A 17,621-nucleotide genomic window follows, 5' to 3' on the forward strand; every position below is an offset into this window, starting at 1 on the left:
CAAGAGCTATCTCAAGCACAAGCGAAAGCAGATGACCCTTGAAGACTTGATCGTGAAATTGTGCATTGAGGCTGATGTGCGCAAAAGCGACCTAAAGGCTAAGGGCTTCACCCCACTTGAAGCCAAAGCCAATATGTTGGAGCGGGGCGGTCCCTCCAACAAACGCCCTCGCCCAAATCATCCAAATGACAAAGGGAAGGGAAAGCAGCCTACAAAGAAGTTTGAAGGCGATTGCTACAAATGTGGCAAACCGGGCCACTTTGCAAAGGACTGCCGCAGCAAGAAGAAGAAGCCGGCTGCCCACGTCGTTGAGAAGGAGTTCAAGGACTGGGATGAAAACGACCTCATTGTTGTGGTCACTGAAGAGGTTAACCTTGTTGACAACAAGGGTGGCTGGTACATAGACACCGGCGCTACTGCTCATGTCTGCTCAGATAGGAGCAAGTTTGCCTCCTACACTGCTGTTGAAGGGAGGAAGATCAACATGGGGAATCAAGCATCGTCCGAAATCCTCGGCATTGGCAACGTGATTCTCATGATGACGTCTGGCGTCACTATCACTCTGAAGGATGTGCTGCATGTCCCGGACATCCACAAGAACTTAGTGTTAGGATCAATACTAGTTAATAAGGGGTTTAAACTTGTATTTGAGTCTGATAGGTTTGCTTTGTATAAGTTTGGAAAATCCCTCGGAAAAGGTTATGTAACGGATGGGCTTTTCAAGCTTAGTGTAGCAACTCGCAATGTTGCAAAGCCATTGGCTAATAATAATAAAGCATCTATTTCCTCTTATTTGACTGAGTCTTCAAATTTATGGCATTGTAGATTGGGACATGTAAATTCAAAAGCCATTAAAAGATTAGTAAATTTAGATTTACTAAATGCTAATGAAGTGGATTCCCAAGATAAATGTGAAATTTGTCTTGAAGCAAAAATGACTAAGTTGTCGTTTCACTCGGTTGAACGAAGCACAAAACCCCTTGAATTAATTCACACGGACGTATGTGATTTAAAGATGGTGCAAACTAGAGGTGGTAAAAAGTACTTTATCACTTTCATAGATGATTGCACAAGGTATTGCTACATTTATCTTTTAAGAAGTAAAGATGAAGCAATAGAAGCGTTCAAAAATTATAAGAACGAAGTTGAGAATCAACTTGGTTGTAAAATCAAAACGATTCGAAGCGATAGAGGAGGCGAATATGTAGCCCCGTTTGAGGAGTTATGCAACGCAAGTGGTATAATTCATCAAACGACTGCACCATATTCACCACAATCTAATGGTGTTGCAGAACGTAAAAATCGAACTCTAAAAGAGATGATGAATGCACTGCTTCTGACTTCAGGATTACCACATAACATGTGGGGGAAGTTGTTTTGACAGCCAACTATATCTTGAATAAAATCCCTCTCAAAGGAAAAGATGTTACTCCTTATGAGTTGTGGAAGGGAAGTAAGTCATCCTACAAATACCTTAAAGTGTGGGGGTGTTTGGCTACGGTGATGGTTCCTCCGCCCAAAGAAGTTACAATCGGACCTAAAACGGTTGATTGCATCTTCATTGGATATGCACTTAATAGTAGTGCATATCGATTTGTTGTTCACAAGTCTGAAATATTGACTATTACTGTAGGAACAACAATTGAGTCAAGGAATGTTGTATTTCTCGAAAATACATTTTCTTGCAAAGACAAGGAAAAAGTCTTAATCGATTCTGAGACGACAATTGAAGAAGAAGCCACTAGTTCTAAACCAGTGGAGATTGAAGCCACTAGTTCTAAATCAGTGGACGAGGAACCTGAATCGCGCAAGCGTGCAAGGCCCGATCCAAATGATACATTACTAAGACGTGGTAGTAGGGTCAGAACACCAAAAACATTTGGTCCTGACTACATTGCTTTTATGTTAGATGAAGAACCGACATCTATAAAAGTAGCCTTTGATGGCCCAGATGGGCTACATTAGAAAGAAGCTGTTCAAAGCGAAATTGATTCAATTTTGCTAACACTTGGGTGTTGGTAGATCTACCTGAAGGTGCGAAACCTCTAGGTTGCAAATGGGTACTTAAAAGGAAATTTAAGGCCGATGGAACAGTGGATAAGTATAAAGCCCGATTAGTAGTAAAGGGTTTTAAATAAAAGGAAGGACATGACTTCTTCGATACCTACTCACCTGTAACAAGGATTACATCTATCTGAGTGCTTTTCGCTATTGTTGCATTGCACAATCTTGAGATTCATCAAATGGATGTAAAGACCGCGTTTCTAAATGGTGAACTAGAAGATGAAATTTATATGGAACAACCCGAAGGGTTTGTAGTACTTAGACAAGAGAGAAAGGTATGCAAGCTCGTAAAGTCTCTATATGGACTAAAACAAGCGCCATTGCAATGGCACTTGAAGTTTGATAATGTGATGTTATCAAATGGGTTTAAAATCAACGAGTGCGACAAATGTGTCTACATCAAGAGCACTAATAACGGTCATGTTATAGTGTGTCTATACGTTGATGATATGTTAATCTTGGGTAGCAACACTCAAGTAATTAACGATACAAAGGCTATGTTAAAGAGAAACTTTGACATGAAAGACGTGAGTCTAGCCGATGTAATTCTTGGAATGAAGATTCTAAGAACGTCTGATGGAATCATCTTAACACAATCACATTATGTTGAGAAAATATTGAATAAATTCAAAGCCTATGATGGCACGCCGGTTAAGACTCCAATTGAACTCGGCGTTCACTTGAGCAAAAACAAAGGCGAGCCCGTTGCACAAGAAGAGTATGCACGGGTCATCGGATGCATTATGTACTTAACTAATTGCACTCGACCTGACATTGCTTGTGCCGTGAACAAGTTGAGTCGTTACACGAGCAATCCAAGCAAAGAGCTCTTGTGAGGGTTTTGAGATATTTAAAACATACTCAAAATCATGGGCTACACTTCTCGAGATACCCCCGGTACTTGAAGGGTACTGTGATGCAAATTGGATATCCGACAATATAGACTCACTTTCAACAAGTGGATATGTCTTTACTATTGGGGGTGGTGCTGTATCATGGAAATCCACAAAACAGACATGTATAGCCCAATCAACAATGGAATCGGAGTTCATTGCCTTAGATAAGGCGGGTGAGGAAGCCGAGTGGCTTAAGAACTTCCTTGAAGATATTCCATATTGGTCTAAGCCAGTGCCACCAGTGCTGATCCACTGCGATAGTCAAGCGGCTATTGGAAGGGCAAACAATGGTTTCTATAAAGGTAAGTCTCGACATATACGTCGACGACATAACACCGTGAGACATTTGATCACAACAGGGGTAATTACAATTGACTATGTGAAGTCAATAGATAATCTAGCGGATCCGCTAACCAAAGGGTTAAACCGTGATCAAATGAATAAGTTGCTAGAGGGAATGGGTTTGAAATCCACAAACTAAAGAATTATCATAGTGGTAACCCAACCATGATGACTGGAGATCCCAAAAACTTGGTTCAAAGGGACAACTAAGCTATGAGAGTTCATGAGAAGCACTCAACTATATCTATTCCCTAGAAGAGCAATAGAGTGTTGGAGAACTTGTCTAGTGGTAAAAGCTAAGTCTATGGCTTTTAATGGTTCTTAAGGATCTCAAAGGGATGGAGTTCTCAAAGAGACCAAGTATGGCAAGGTACTTGACTAAGAATCACCTATGTAAGTGCGCAGTGTGGTCGCTTCATAAAACGTACTTATGAATCCAAAGTGATGTCCAAGACCGCAATGGACACAAAACGTGAGAACGGATGAGGTTGAGGTGTTTAAGCGTTAACACCATTGTCTCGGTGCACGCCGTGGGGGATTAGTTCAAAGCATCGCGCTACTAAGCCGTCTGTGTATCCGATGGTGTCGACTATGGAGGGTTCAAAGCCAACAACCACCTATCCTTATGCTTATATACCTCTCGAGGGTTGAGCTTGTGTCTGCATGCATATGCATTCGGTTATTTCCACTCATGTGGGGGATTGTAAAAATATGGATTAAATATGCCCGGTCAATGGATTTTGACCAAACAATAAATGTGACGAGACATTTAATTTTATGAAATTAAATAATATAGCGTCGATCTACATTTTACGTAGATAAATGTAGTATATTCACTTTCTCTAATCCAATTTCCGGTGAGTGAGAGATAGTAGATTAAAGTTGGGTATAATTAGCTTTTAATTAAAGCTTTAAGTTAGAGCTTAGGAAATAATTAACTAGTGTTAATTATCCCACATTGGAGAAGTAACACATCTTTTAATGTGTTTAAAAGTGACTTTATGTTACTTGATAATTATAGTGGATCAAGATGGGTGAAAGAGCCCACACTCGCGCACACGCACGCGCCGCCGCCGCCCGAGCCCGTGCTGTGCTCGCGGTCGCGGGCCTCGGGCCCGGGCCCGAGCCCGATCCCGATCTTGATCTTGGCAATTGGTCTTTGGGCTTGAGTCTGGACCATTACTAATCTTTTTAGACCACCGCCGAGTCAGCAATCCACTTGGCTTGACACATTGTCAAGCGTGGCACAGTCAAAGCCTACACGGCTGCCACGTGAGATTAACACCCAAATTAATCTCGCCTAATATGACATTCTCTTTTTTCGGAAGTATACTAAAATATGGTAACATTATTAGGACTTCCTATGTGGATTATTATGGAGTATTAATGTATGTATCCATATATACACATGTATTTCGTATGTATATATTGACTTTAATTGCTTTTGAACAAATTTAGTGAAATTACTTTAATCAACTTAATTTTGTTAATCTTCTTATTAATCATAATGTAAAATATTTTAATTAACTTTAGTTACTTTAATTAAATTAATTCATATTATGTTTACTTTAATTAACTTTAATCTGTTAATTTTTATATGATATTAATCATGATGTAAAATATTTTTGCGCATATATTAATATTGCCATTGCTCATTATTAACTACATAAATGGTTATATGTTACTATATTAAAATATAAAGGTAGCTAAATATAAAATATGATCTAAAAATTACATATATTATATTATATTAAATCTAAATCTACATTTATATAGCATGAAAAAACTCTAAAAGCAAAATAAAAGTTAATATGCAAAATATGTCACTACTTCAAAAATAAAATAAATGTTAGTTCAAATAAAAGTCTTCCAAAAATATTTCATGTAAATACGTTGAATACTACTCCTATTTGTGTACACATGAATGCATGTGTTGTATATACATGGAGTATTAGGGTAATGATAAAATGCAAACTCATATATTGTATAAACTCCAAACTATAATCTGGACCGTTATAAAATGTCAACCGGTGATAAAATAGTAGCAACAGAAAATATCAAAACAGTATCAACACAGCATCAACCGTTGACACTGTGTTGACATTTTTGTTGCTACTATTTTATCACATGTTGACATTAAAATGAGTTTGAGTTGCTCTTAGAACAATATCAAAGTAGACGAAGATAAAAGAACAAACATGATACCAATTTTCAAATTAGCATTATATCAAATGAATAATTAAAAATTCAGCTTTGTCCATGCATGCATGAGAGCATTGGGTAAAATACAATTGCAAGAGAGCTTCAAATCAATTTAATTGAAATTTAATGAGATCGGCTGGTTTGATTCCCTTAATTAAGGGAATACTATTAGTTTATTCGAATGCTTAATATAAACGTTTCTTTTCAAAAAAAAGCAAAATAAACTCTTTAAATAACAAAAATGGCAGTTTACTAGAAAATTTACTTATTTTAGTTAAGACCAATTAAAAGTTTATTTACGAGGAAAATTGGCAGTTTAAGACCTGAAACAAATCAAGGTGATAAAAGTTTAGTGGTAATTCTTAATTTGAGATAAAAGGACTTATGAGGACCTGTTACGGACGTTCTCCGCAACGGCTCCGTGATCTTCCTTCTCGACGGAACAACGAGCAATTCCCACGACAAACTCGCGGAAACTGACCGAAACCTCGCTGATTTGGTGGACGTCTTCCCCAAAGCAACAAGAACGTAAAGATAATTGCTTGTTTCACAAGATAGGTTTAGGGAAAATATTTCATTCATAAAAATAATGTGTTGATGAAATACCCTATTTTATACTAGAAACCCTAGGGCGGTTCGACGTATCCTAATTCATCCGGGAAAGAACCGCAAAGAAAACCCGAACGGGGCTTATAAATCAGGCCCGACTCAACAATAAGTAAATTAATGTTTCAAAAATACCAAAACATAAAAGGAAAGAAATAAAAAGGAAACAAAAAGAATCGGCTAATTCTTGAACTTGTTCGGCGCCTTGAGCTTGTCTCTCGGTCTCAAGGATCTCTTCGACACAATCAATTCGTCACTTCGGTCATTCACGCATTGCGTCGTGCTGTTCGGCTGCGTCGTGCTGCTCGGCTCCGGAAGCGCTGCGTCGTGCTGCTCGGCTGTTGTCGCCTCCAGCTCGGCATGCTCCAGCTCGGCATGATCCAGCTCGGCATGCTCCAGCTCGGCATGCGGCTCCGCTGTTGCGTCAGGTGTCGGGGGTCTCGTATCAACCCCCCCTCCGTTAAAAATCGCCTTGTCCACAAGGCGAACCCCCGGGAACTGCCTACCAATCGCCTCAATCGGCTCCCACGTTGGCGTGGACGCATCATCTTCCCACTGCACCAGGCATTGCTTCTCTGGTCGGCCCTCGCGCCAACTCACGCGTTCTTCCAGCAACGCTACTGGCCGTGCCACCGGCCTATTTCCAACGAACTCCGGGGGGAGTTTCACCCCGTCTACATCACCTTCCCCCGCCACAAACTCCCGCAATAGACTTACGTGGAACACATTGTGGATCCGACTTCCATCTGGGAGGCGCAATCTGTAGGCTACTGGGCCAACCCTCTCCAGCACTTCAAAAGGCCCATAGAACCTCGGGGCTAGCTTAGCCGATAGTGGCTTCGCAACCGAATGTTGTCGGTACGGTTGCAGCTTAAGCCAGACGATATCCCCGACCTCAAACTCGACGTGGCGACGGTGCCGGTTCGCCACGTCTGCCATACGCTGCTGAGCGCGCAAAAGGTTACGCCGGAGGGTGACCAACAACTCCCCTCGCTGCTTGATAATGTCTGCGACGTTAGGTGGTGTCTTTGCCGATGGAGGGGCTGCGACCAGGGATGGAGGCTCTCTCCCATACAAAGCGCGATACGGTGACGTGCCCAACCCGGAGTGGTGAAAACAATTGAGAGCGAGCTCCGCCCACGGGAGAAAATTTGTCCATTTCGAGGGCGTATCAGAAACAAACGCACGCAAATACTGCTCCAGACCCCGGTTACGGACCTCCGTCTGCCCGTCCGACTGCGGATGGTACGCCGTGGAGAAGTGAAGTTTGGTCCCACTCAACCGCATCATTTCCTCCCAGGTTGCATTAAGGAACACCGAGTCTCTATCCGAGACTAATGTCGTAGGGAAACCGTGGTGCCGCACCACTGTATTAACGAAAAGGTGCGCTACTCGGAGAGCGTCGAACTTGGTGGGGATGGGGGCAAAGTGAGCATACTTTGAAAGCCTATCCACCACTACCATGATGACCGTATACCCGCGGGATTGTGGGAGCCCAGTGACGAAATCCATGGAGACATCTTCCCAAACTTGCGATGGGACCGGGAGTGGCTGCAATAAACCCGCTGGTTTGCGGGTCGAATATTTCGTGGATTGACACACCACACATTCATTAACAAATGTCACCACGTCCTTGCGCATTTTTGGCCAATAAAAACTACTTGCCAGAAGACGGAACGTCCTCTCGTGGCCCGGGTGTCCCGCCGACGGCGCACAATGGTGCTCTTTCAGCAATGTCCGCTTTGTCTTGGACTCCGTACTCACAAGCACCCTCCGATGATAATATATGAGGCCATCCGCCCACGTCAAATGAGGGGGGGCGTCACCAGACTTGATTTTCGACGTTAATTCGACCAAATCGGGCAGTGATGCGGTCTCCTCTTGCAGAACTCGCATTACATCCGGTACTGGTCGGGCCAGCGCAACGAGCAGCTGGTCGTCGGTTACTGTCGTCCGATCCTTGGCGCGAGGCGACTCCCTGGGGATACCGTCGGTCTGTCCCCCCGACGTGTCGTGTTGGCGGGACAAGGCGTCTGCTGCCTTATTTGTGATTCCACGTTTATATTCTATCACGAATTTGTACCCCATAAGTTTCCGGACATACAGCTGTTGGTCCGGTGTCTGCACTACCTGCTGCAGCAATTCTTTTAGACTCTTCTGATCAGTGCGAATAATGAACTCGCGCCCCAACAAATATTGTCGCCACTTTTGCACGGCCTCCACAATAGCATATAATTCCTTATGATATGTTGACGCTACTCTTCTGCGAGGCCCCAATTTCTTACTAAAAAATGCAATCGGGTGGTCGAGCTGCATTAGTACCGCTCCAATTCCGACCTCACAAGCGTCCGTTTCCACGCAAAACGGCAAGGTGAAGTTCGGCAGTTGCAGGACCGGTGCTGAAGTCATTGCCGATTTCAAAGAGGCGAAAGCGGTCTCGGCCTCCGTGGACCACCGAAAAGCCTCTTTTTTTAGCAAGTCCGTCAAAGGGGCCGCTATCGTTGCGTAATGAGCGACGAAGCGACGATAATAGCCTGTCAGACCCAAGAAGCCCCGTAGCTGCTTTACAGTCGTCGGTGTGGGCCATGACGTCATTGCATCTATTTTAGCTGGGTCGGCCTTGAGTTTGCCGTCGTCAATGATGTGCCCCAAGTACTCCACAGACACACTACAAAATGAGCATTTGGAAAGCTTGACGAAAAAATTATTTGCGTGAAGGAGCTGCAGTACTGCTTTCAAATGGCGGCCATGCCACTCGAGGGACGGGCTGTAAATCAGTATATCGTCGAAGAACACAATAACACACTGCCTGAGCAGCGGCTGAAAGATAGAATTCATCGCTGCCTGAAAGGTGGAAGGCGCGTTTGTAAGGCCGAACGGCATCACGAGAAACTCGAAATGGCCGTCATGAGTCCTGAAGGCCGTCTTAAAGATGTCATCCTCACTCATTCGAATCTGATGATACCCCGAGCGAAGATCCAATTTTGTAAAATACTTCGCACTGCCCAGCTCGTCAAACAATTCCTCTGCCGTAGGTATGGGAAAGTGATCCGGGACGGTTGCCTTATTGAGGGCGCGGTAATCGATACAAAAGCGAAACGTGCCGTCCTTCTTGCGGATCAACAATACCGGGGACGAGAAAGGGCTGCGACTGTGGCGGATGATACCCTGGTCCAACATATCGCGGACCTGCTTCTCAATTTCCGTTTTCTGGAAGTAGGGATACCTATAAGGTCGAACATTGATTGGCCGCGTCCCTGGTAAAAGATGAATCCGGTGATCGAACGAACGTGCCGGTGGGACGCCGCGGGGCTGCTCAAACACCGCCCGGTGCGCCGTCAATACCTCCAGTACCTCGGCTGGCAGGTCCTGCGGAAAAAACTCCATACTCTCGGCCTCCCCCGCCCCGGATGAGGTGTGGATTGGCACGATTTCATAGAATTCGTGGTCCGCCGGTTGCGTCGCTAGTGTGTACAACGAGTGAAGCGAAATCTGCTTCGGGCCCGGCATCAATCCTTGCAAAAACACCGTCCGACCCTCTTGAATAAATTCCAGCGTTTTCCTGACAAAATCTGCCGACACTTTCCCTATGGATTCCAACCAGTGCATCCCTAATATCACATCCGGCCCATGGTGGGCGAGAACATGCAGATCCACCACAAAGACACTACCCTGCAGAGCTAGCTTCGTGCCCCGCGAGATATGGGTACACAACAGGGATGCACCATTGCCCACGAGCACTCGAAAAGGTCTAATCGGAGTCAGTTCCAATTGTAGCCTCTCCGCAATCCTTGGGTGGAGGAAGTCTAGTGTCGCCCCTGTGTCTATCAATACCCGGACGGGAGTATCACCCAACGTCCCCTGGACAATAAACGGCTTGGAGCTCCCACGGCCATCCAAGGCGTGAAGGTGTGATAAGTCTGCAGTAATTAATTCCTCCTCCGGAACCTGCTCTCCGGCACCTGCCTCGTGCGGTTCGGCCCCCTCATCATCCATATAGCAAAGCAACTTGACTTTACACACGTGGCCGGCGACCCACTTCTCGGGGCAATGATAACAGAGGCCGCGACGGGCACGCTCCGATTTCTCTGCATTCGACACCCTCACCGGGTATATCCGTGACTTGTCCACCTCCCGGACCAGCGAATCCTGTGGATGGGGCACGGCGGCCTGGTGAGAAACAGGGGTTGGAATGGCCCGTTGATCCTTGCCCTGCCATGGTCGACGTTGATACGACGACGTGTGCTGTGGACGTTCCTCGTGTGTTGCGGCTAAACGCAATGCCAGGGCCATTGCCTCGGCCAGTGACTCGGGGTGCTGCAATTCGACCTTCTCTTGCAGAGGCTGCTTCAACCCTTGAATAAAGATTGGAATCAATGCCGATTCCGATAGATCGGTCACCCTATTGAGATACCGTTCGAACGTCGCGTGATATTCCGCTACGGTGGTCGTTTGAACCAGTTTGGCGATCAAACCCGTGTAGTTCCTGAAGCTCTGGGGGTCAAATCGATGCCTAACATCGTCCAAAAAATCTGGCCACGTAACAAATCCATTTGTCGCCCGATAATTGAATATCCACTCCGACGCGGGAGGGTCGAAAAGCATAACTACATAATGTAAGCGCTCCGCCTCCGGAACCCGCTTGTGATCAAAATAGTATTGGACGCGAGAGATCCAATTCGGTGCGTCCACCCCATTAAAGTGAGGTGCGTCCATCTGCACGCCGGATGAATAATCCGCTCCCTGGCGGTTGAGGCGTTCCCGATTTAGGGGTGGATCCCAACAGGTAACCCCGCGCTCTTCGTACCCTTCATCGTCCCCCTCCTCGTGTCTCTGCGGTAGGTCCCAATTATCCCGACGGCGACCCGTTCTATACGCTGCATCGTCCCGACGCTGACCAGGACGGCTTCCTCGGCCTGGGAGCACTCCCTCCCCAAAACGATCTCCGCGGCCACCTCGATTAGGGCGACCACGACCCCGACTCTGCTGGCGGTAGGGGCGGTCATACTCCTCACGGCCGCTCCGACCATTCCCGCGGTAATCCTCCCACGAGTGGTCGGCTTCATCCCAATCGGGCTCGTGGCTCTCTACCTGCGGCGCCGGTCGTCGTTCCAAGTTGTCGACCCGACGATCCATCGTATCAAATCTCGCGTTCAACTGCGCAAACCCTAACGTGACTGGGTCGACGTGCGGTTGTCTCCCGTCGACGTCTCCTGGGTTCCTCTGCCGCGCAGGGCCCAATTGCAGCCCCGACGAGGTCCCTGCATGCGGAAATTCTCCCGCCATCGCTTACGTAATCAAGAAGATGTTGAGTTATCGGGATGAAAGCACCAGATGTTACGGACGTTCTCCGCAACGGCTCCGTGATCTTCCTTCTCGACGGAACAACGAGCAATTCCCACGACAAACTCGCGGAAACTGACCGAAACCTCGCTGATTTGGTGGACGTCTTCCCCAAAGCAACAAGAACGTAAAGATAATTGCTTGTTTCACAAGATAGGTTTAGGGAAAATATTTCATTCATAAAAATAATGTGTTGATGAAATACCCTATTTTATACTAGAAACCCTAGGGCGGTTCGACGTATCCTAATTCATCCGGGAAAGAACCGCAAAGAAAACCCGAACGGGGCTTATAAATCAGGCCCGACTCAACAATAAGTAAATTAATGTTTCAAAAATACCAAAACATAAAAGGAAAGAAATAAAAAGGAAACAAAAAGAATCGGCTAATTCTTGAACTTGTTCGGCGCCTTGAGCTTGTCTCTCGGTCTCAAGGATCTCTTCGACACAATCAATTCGTCACTTCGGTCATTCACGCATTGCGTCGTGCTGTTCGGCTGCGTCGTGCTGCTCGGCTCCGGAAGCGCTGCGTCGTGCTGCTCGGCTGTTGTCGCCTCCAGCTCGGCATGCTCCAGCTCGGCATGCTCCAGCTCGGCATGATCCAGCTCGGCATGCTCCAGCTCGGCATGCGGCTCCGCTGTTGCGTCAGGTGTCGGGGGTCTCGTATCAGGACCATACATAGATTATTAATTAGATGTCACTTTAGACATGTTAAATTACTTCCCTTGAATTTTATTTTCTTGGAAATCTACAATATCCTACAATTTAATGAAAACAGAATTGCCATTCAATCATTCATAATGTTCCAAAACAATATTTTCAATAGCAATACTTGACTTATATTTTTCAGACAACAACACTGGAAATTAACCAATACACAGAACAGTTTATTTCCTTAACACAACATTCAACTTATGTAAAAACCACACAAATTTATTACACAAGTGACACACTATCATTGTGAAACACCACAATAGGTAGTTATAGCATTCTCCAACCTTCTGTTTTCTTCTTGGCTGAAAAAATCAAGATACTTGAGATGATCAAATGGCTTGTATCTCAGAGGATGTTCAACGTCCACGAACTCATCGGGCGTCTCCACCATCTCTTTCTCCATGAATGAGAACTGCCCAAGTGAGTATCTTGCTTCACTCCCTTCCATAGTCACCCTGTGATGAGGGGACTTTATTCTATTGTTGCTCCATGCCTATTCCAAAACAAAGTCCGTTAAAATGAGTCACTCACCCCCTTAACAGACCTCATAAAAAAGAAAGATTATTGACGAATGTATCGAAGAGACATGATCACTGCCAAGTTGATATGAGACGAGGGTTTAATTCAACGAAGTCAAGAGACAAACAACACTATACTTTCAGGCTAAACTGACCATGATTGCATCACCGGCCATGACGACGATGGAGGAGAGAGGGAGGCCGCGGACGCCAAACCATTCACCGTCCTTGGCTTTGATCTCAAGACCATCAACTTGGTTTTGATGGATAGTTGACATGAAACTTTTGTCTGTGTTGAGAAGATTATAAACGAAGCATGATTAAGTTTGAAGAGAGAAAGTCTCGATTGTTTTTATTGTATGAATCAAAAAATGAACTACAAAAGAGTGAGCTCACCTTATATACGTGGTGAACTAATTCTCTGAGCTAACACAAAATATCTACAACAAAATATCTAATGCCAGCTAGCTATAACAAACTTTAACTAACTAACTAATATAGCCGTTGGTGGTTGAGCTAAGATAACCGGCACTCTCGAAGCTTCCATCCTCTTGACTTCACGTGTGCATGGCTGCTGATGCCTTTATATCTAAGAGCCCCCCTCAAGATGGACTATAAACGGTTGTGAAATCCATCTTGGACAACAAGGTGTGAAAGGGAGTTGATGCCAAAGGCTTGGTGAAAATATCCGCAAGCTGCAAGTTATTGTGAACATGGACAGGTTTGATGATGCCTTCAAGTAGCTTCTCTCGAATGGTATGACAATCGATTTCTATGTGTTTAGTGCGCTCATGAAAGACCGGATTCGAGCTGATATAGACTGCCGCTTGGTTGTCGCAATAGAGAGGAACGGGTTGTTTGACTGATACACCAAAGTCTTTCAATAGAGCTAGAATCCATACCACTTCACAACATGCTAAGGCCATCGATCTGTATTCTGCTTCAGCCGAAGACCTAGAAACGGTGTGTTGCTTCTTTGAGCGCCAAGAGATTAGAGAGCTTCCCAAAAAAAGGCAAAAACCTGAAACACTCCTTCTTGTATCTGGGCAGGCAGCCCAGTCAGCATCAGAGAACATGCTTAGGTCTGAAGCTGACTTTGCTGAGTAGAAAATGCCATGGCCTAGTGTGCTTTTCAAGTACTTGAGAACCTTTTCAGCTGCAAGCATGTGGCCCGAGCAAGGCTTAGATAAAAATTGGCTAAGGTTATTCACTGCAAAAGTGATGTCCGGTCTAGTTATGCAGAGGTAAACTAGGCGGCCAATGAGTCTTCTATATGCAGTAGGGTCAGTAAGTGGTTCCACTTCATCTTGTTGCAGATGTTTGGATGAATCCATGGGTATGGAAGAGGGTTTACACCCAAGAAGGCCTGCATCGGTGACAAGATCTAAGGCATATTTGTGTTGGGAAATGAAAATGCCACTGTTGTTTCTAGCAATCTCAATCCCCAGAAAATATTTTGGAGAGCCAAGATCCTTATACTTGAAATGAGCAGTGAGAAACTCTTTGAAGTGTTCTATCTGCACATCATCAGTGGAAGCAATAAGAATGTCATCCACATATATAACAATTCCAAAGAAAGAACCATCATTGGAATGCTTGTAGAAAAAGGAGTGGTCCGAGGCAGATTGAGAGAGACCAAAGCCAGATAGAACTTGTGAGAACTTCAATTACCATTGCCTAGAAGCCTGCTTTAGGCCATAAAGAGACTTCTTCAGCTTGCATACAAGCTGTCCAGAAGCAGCAGTCTCTGAAATGATCAAACCGGGTGGCAATGTCATATAAATTTCTTCATCAAGCTCACCATATAGAAATGCATTATTGATATCAAGATGAGCAAGCTTCCATCCACGTATAGCAGCAAGAGCGAGCACCATCTTGACAGTGGTGAGTTTTGCCACTGGTGAGAAAGTATCATGATAGTCTACACCGGCTTGTTGTGTGAATCCCTTGGCAACTAAACGGGCTTTGTATCTCTCCACTGTAGCATCAGCCTTAAACTTGATCTTGTATACCCACTTACAAGAAATTGGAATTTTACCCGGAGGCAGCACTGTGATTAACCAAGTGTCTGTCCTTATCAGAGCTTCTATTTCTTCTTGCATTGCCAACACCCACTCAGGATGTGTAGCAGCTTGTTTGAAGGACTTGGGTTCAGTGAGAGTGGATAGAAGGATGATGAATTTCTGATAAGGTTGAGAAAGCTTGGCAAGAGAAAAATAGGCAGATATGGGATATTTAGAATCAGTCACCACTGAGTTGCATATATAATCACTGAGGTGTGTAGGTGTTTTAATAGTTCTTCCCGAGGATGACTGAAGAGGAGTTGTGGATGGAGCATCAGTGACAGAGGTGGATTTTTGCTGAGGCAGAGGTTTTGAGTTATTCTGAGGCTGAAAAATTTTCTGAGGCAGAATGGATGTTGGAATATCAGAGGTGGAATTTAAGTGAGAGAGTGGGAATTCATTTTCATGAAAAACAACATTTCTGGAGATGAAAATGGTATTGTTTTCCAGATCCATGACTTTATACCCCTTGTATCCAGAAGGATAGCCAATGAATATGCACTTTATGGCTCTAGGAGAGAACTTGTTTCTGCTTTTGTCAAGAGTGGAGGCAAAACAAAGGCATCCAAAAACTTTAAGGTGAGAGTATGTTGGGGATTTGTTGAAAAGCATCTGAAATGGTGTCATTTTATTAGGTAGTACATAGGAAGGAAGCCTATTAATGAGGAAAGAGGCTGTAAGAACACATTCACCCCAGAATTCTAGGGAAAGATGTGATTGAAAGAGCAGGCTTCTTGCAACATTTAAGAGATGTTGGTGTTTTCTTTCCACTCTTGCATTTTGCTGAGGGGTTTCTACACATGAGTGTTGAGACATTGTTCCATAAGTGGATAGAAGAGAAGTGAGATTGAATTCGGGGGCATTGTCACTTCTCAACACTTTAATTCTCTTGGAAAATTGAGTGAAAACAGTGGAAAAGAACTGAGATAGGACAGTAGGTACTTCTGATTTTTGAGATAATAGGAAAGTCCAAACAAAGCGGGAACAATCATCAACAATAGTGAGGAAATATTTGAATCCATTGTGTGTAGGGGTATGAAAAGGTCCCCACACATCACAATGAATTAAGTCAAAAATGTTCTGAGATCTGTTTGAAGAATCAGGAAATGGTAGCCTCTTTTGTTTAGCTATTGGACAAATATGACATGAAGTGGTTTGAGAGTTTGAAGCAGGTAAAGAATTGGACAAGATTTTGAGTTTATTGAGTGAGGGATGACCCAAACGATTATGCCATACATCCAAACTAACAACTGAATTAACAGATACAACAGAAGTTTCAATGGATGTGTGAGTATTTGTCATACTGGAATCAATGTGAGATTGAGCTAAATCAAGGATGTAGAGATTTCCAACACGGCTACCCTTCCCAATCATGATCCCCAGTGAAGCTTCCTGGATTAGAAAATGAGTGTGAGTGAAGGTGACAGTGCATGATGAGTTGTTGGTTAACGCACTGACAGAAAGAAGATTAAAAGAGAAAGATGGAACATGAAGGACTGATGTTAGAGTGATCTTTGGAGTGAGATGGACAGTACCTATGTGAGTGATGGGGGCAGTTTGACCATTAGGAAGGTTCACAGAAGCATTGGAGACAGGTGAGGCAGAAGACAATAGGGAAGGATCAAAGCAGACATGGTGTGTAGCACCTGTGTCTAAAATCCATGTAGATAGACTGGATGATGAAGATAATGTGTAAATAGGAGATGATAAAGAAATCGTACCAGAGAAGGGAGGAGATTGAGATTGGGAGATTGACTGTGGAGTTGGAGATGAATTTGGAGCAGTGAGGTTTTGAATGTGATTCTGAGTGTGGAGTTGGCTTTGCAATAGATTCACAAGCTGCTGATATTGATCCATAGTTGGTAAATTTGTAGCATCAAGCTGAGCTCCAGACTTAGATCCTCTCCAATCAGAAGAATCAGAGTCATTTTCCACAAAATTGACAGACTTATGCTTGTAAGATGTGGATTGATTGAATCCACCAGATTTCGGTTTGTCTCGGCCATAACCTGGAGGAAAACCATGAAGAAAGAAGCATTTGTCTACATTATGGTTAGTTTTACCACAATGAGTACATAAAAATTTGTTGAAGCCTCTGTTAGTATTGGAAGCTGCATTTGCGTAGGGCTGTTCACTTGCAATAGGAGTTGGAGCTGGGGAATAAGCTGAGGAGATAAGCTTTCCATCAATGCTCCGTTGTCTCTCTTCCTGAACCACTAGAGAAAAAACCTTAGAGAGTGAAGGCAATGGAGAGATTGCTAGAACATTAGATCTGATCTGAGAATAAGATGCATTTAAACCAATGAGGAACTGGACTGTGCACTCATCTTCCTGGTGCTGATGCCATTTAGCAGCACTATGGCATGTACATCGATTGCAAGTACACCACGAAAGAGGCTGAGAATTTTTGAATTCATCCCAAATCGATCTCAAAGTGGTGAAATATGTGCTCACATCATTGTTTCCTTGACTGAGTGACATTAATTGCTGCTTCAGTTGGTAGAGACGAGCAGAATCTCCAAGAGAGAAGCGATCCTTTAGATCTGCCCAGATTTCATAGGCATTATCTAGAAACATGATACTCGAACAAATCTGAGTAGAAACCGAATTGCGTAGCCAAGCAACGACCATGCTATTGCACCGGATCCATGCGTGATACAATAGATCATCACTAGGCGGCCGAAGGATAGATCCATCCACAAACACTAGCTTGTTCTTAGCTAGTAAAGCTGTGGTGAAGGAGCGACTCCACGTTGAATAGTTAGAACCAGCCAACAACTGAGGAACGAGAACAACACCGGGATTATCACTAGGATGAAGGAAGTAAGGACTGGTAGAATCATCAGATGGAGGAATTTGAGGGCGATTTCTGGT

At 44.3% G+C, this 17,621-nt stretch overlaps 2 protein-coding genes across 2 annotated transcripts; both read right to left on the minus strand.

Annotated features, from left to right (window-relative positions):
• Positions 1–12,407: 12,407 nt before the first annotated feature.
• LOC121797871 (2-oxoglutarate-dependent dioxygenase AOP3-like) lies at positions 12,408–13,260 on the minus strand. The gene is made up of 2 exons (XM_042196629.1): positions 12,840–13,260; positions 12,408–12,659 (listed from the first exon to the last, which is right to left on the minus strand). The coding sequence occupies exons 1-2, from the start codon at positions 12,960–12,962 to the stop codon at positions 12,408–12,410; spliced, it is 375 nt and encodes a 124-aa protein (XP_042052563.1). The 5' UTR covers positions 12,963–13,260.
• A 26-nt stretch (positions 13,261–13,286) lies between these two features.
• On the minus strand, positions 13,287–14,272 carry LOC121800212 (uncharacterized mitochondrial protein AtMg00810-like). Its single transcript, XM_042199796.1, has 2 exons — positions 14,267–14,272; positions 13,287–14,201 (listed from the first exon to the last, which is right to left on the minus strand). Exons 1-2 carry the CDS (start codon positions 14,270–14,272, stop codon positions 13,287–13,289), a joined length of 921 nt encoding a protein of 306 aa, XP_042055730.1.
• Between the last annotated feature and the right edge of the window lie 3,349 nt (positions 14,273–17,621).

Source organism: Salvia splendens, chromosome 4 (assembly GCF_004379255.2).
Source record: "Salvia splendens isolate huo1 chromosome 4, SspV2, whole genome shotgun sequence".
Lineage (NCBI taxonomy): Eukaryota > Viridiplantae > Streptophyta > Magnoliopsida > Lamiales > Lamiaceae > Salvia > Salvia splendens.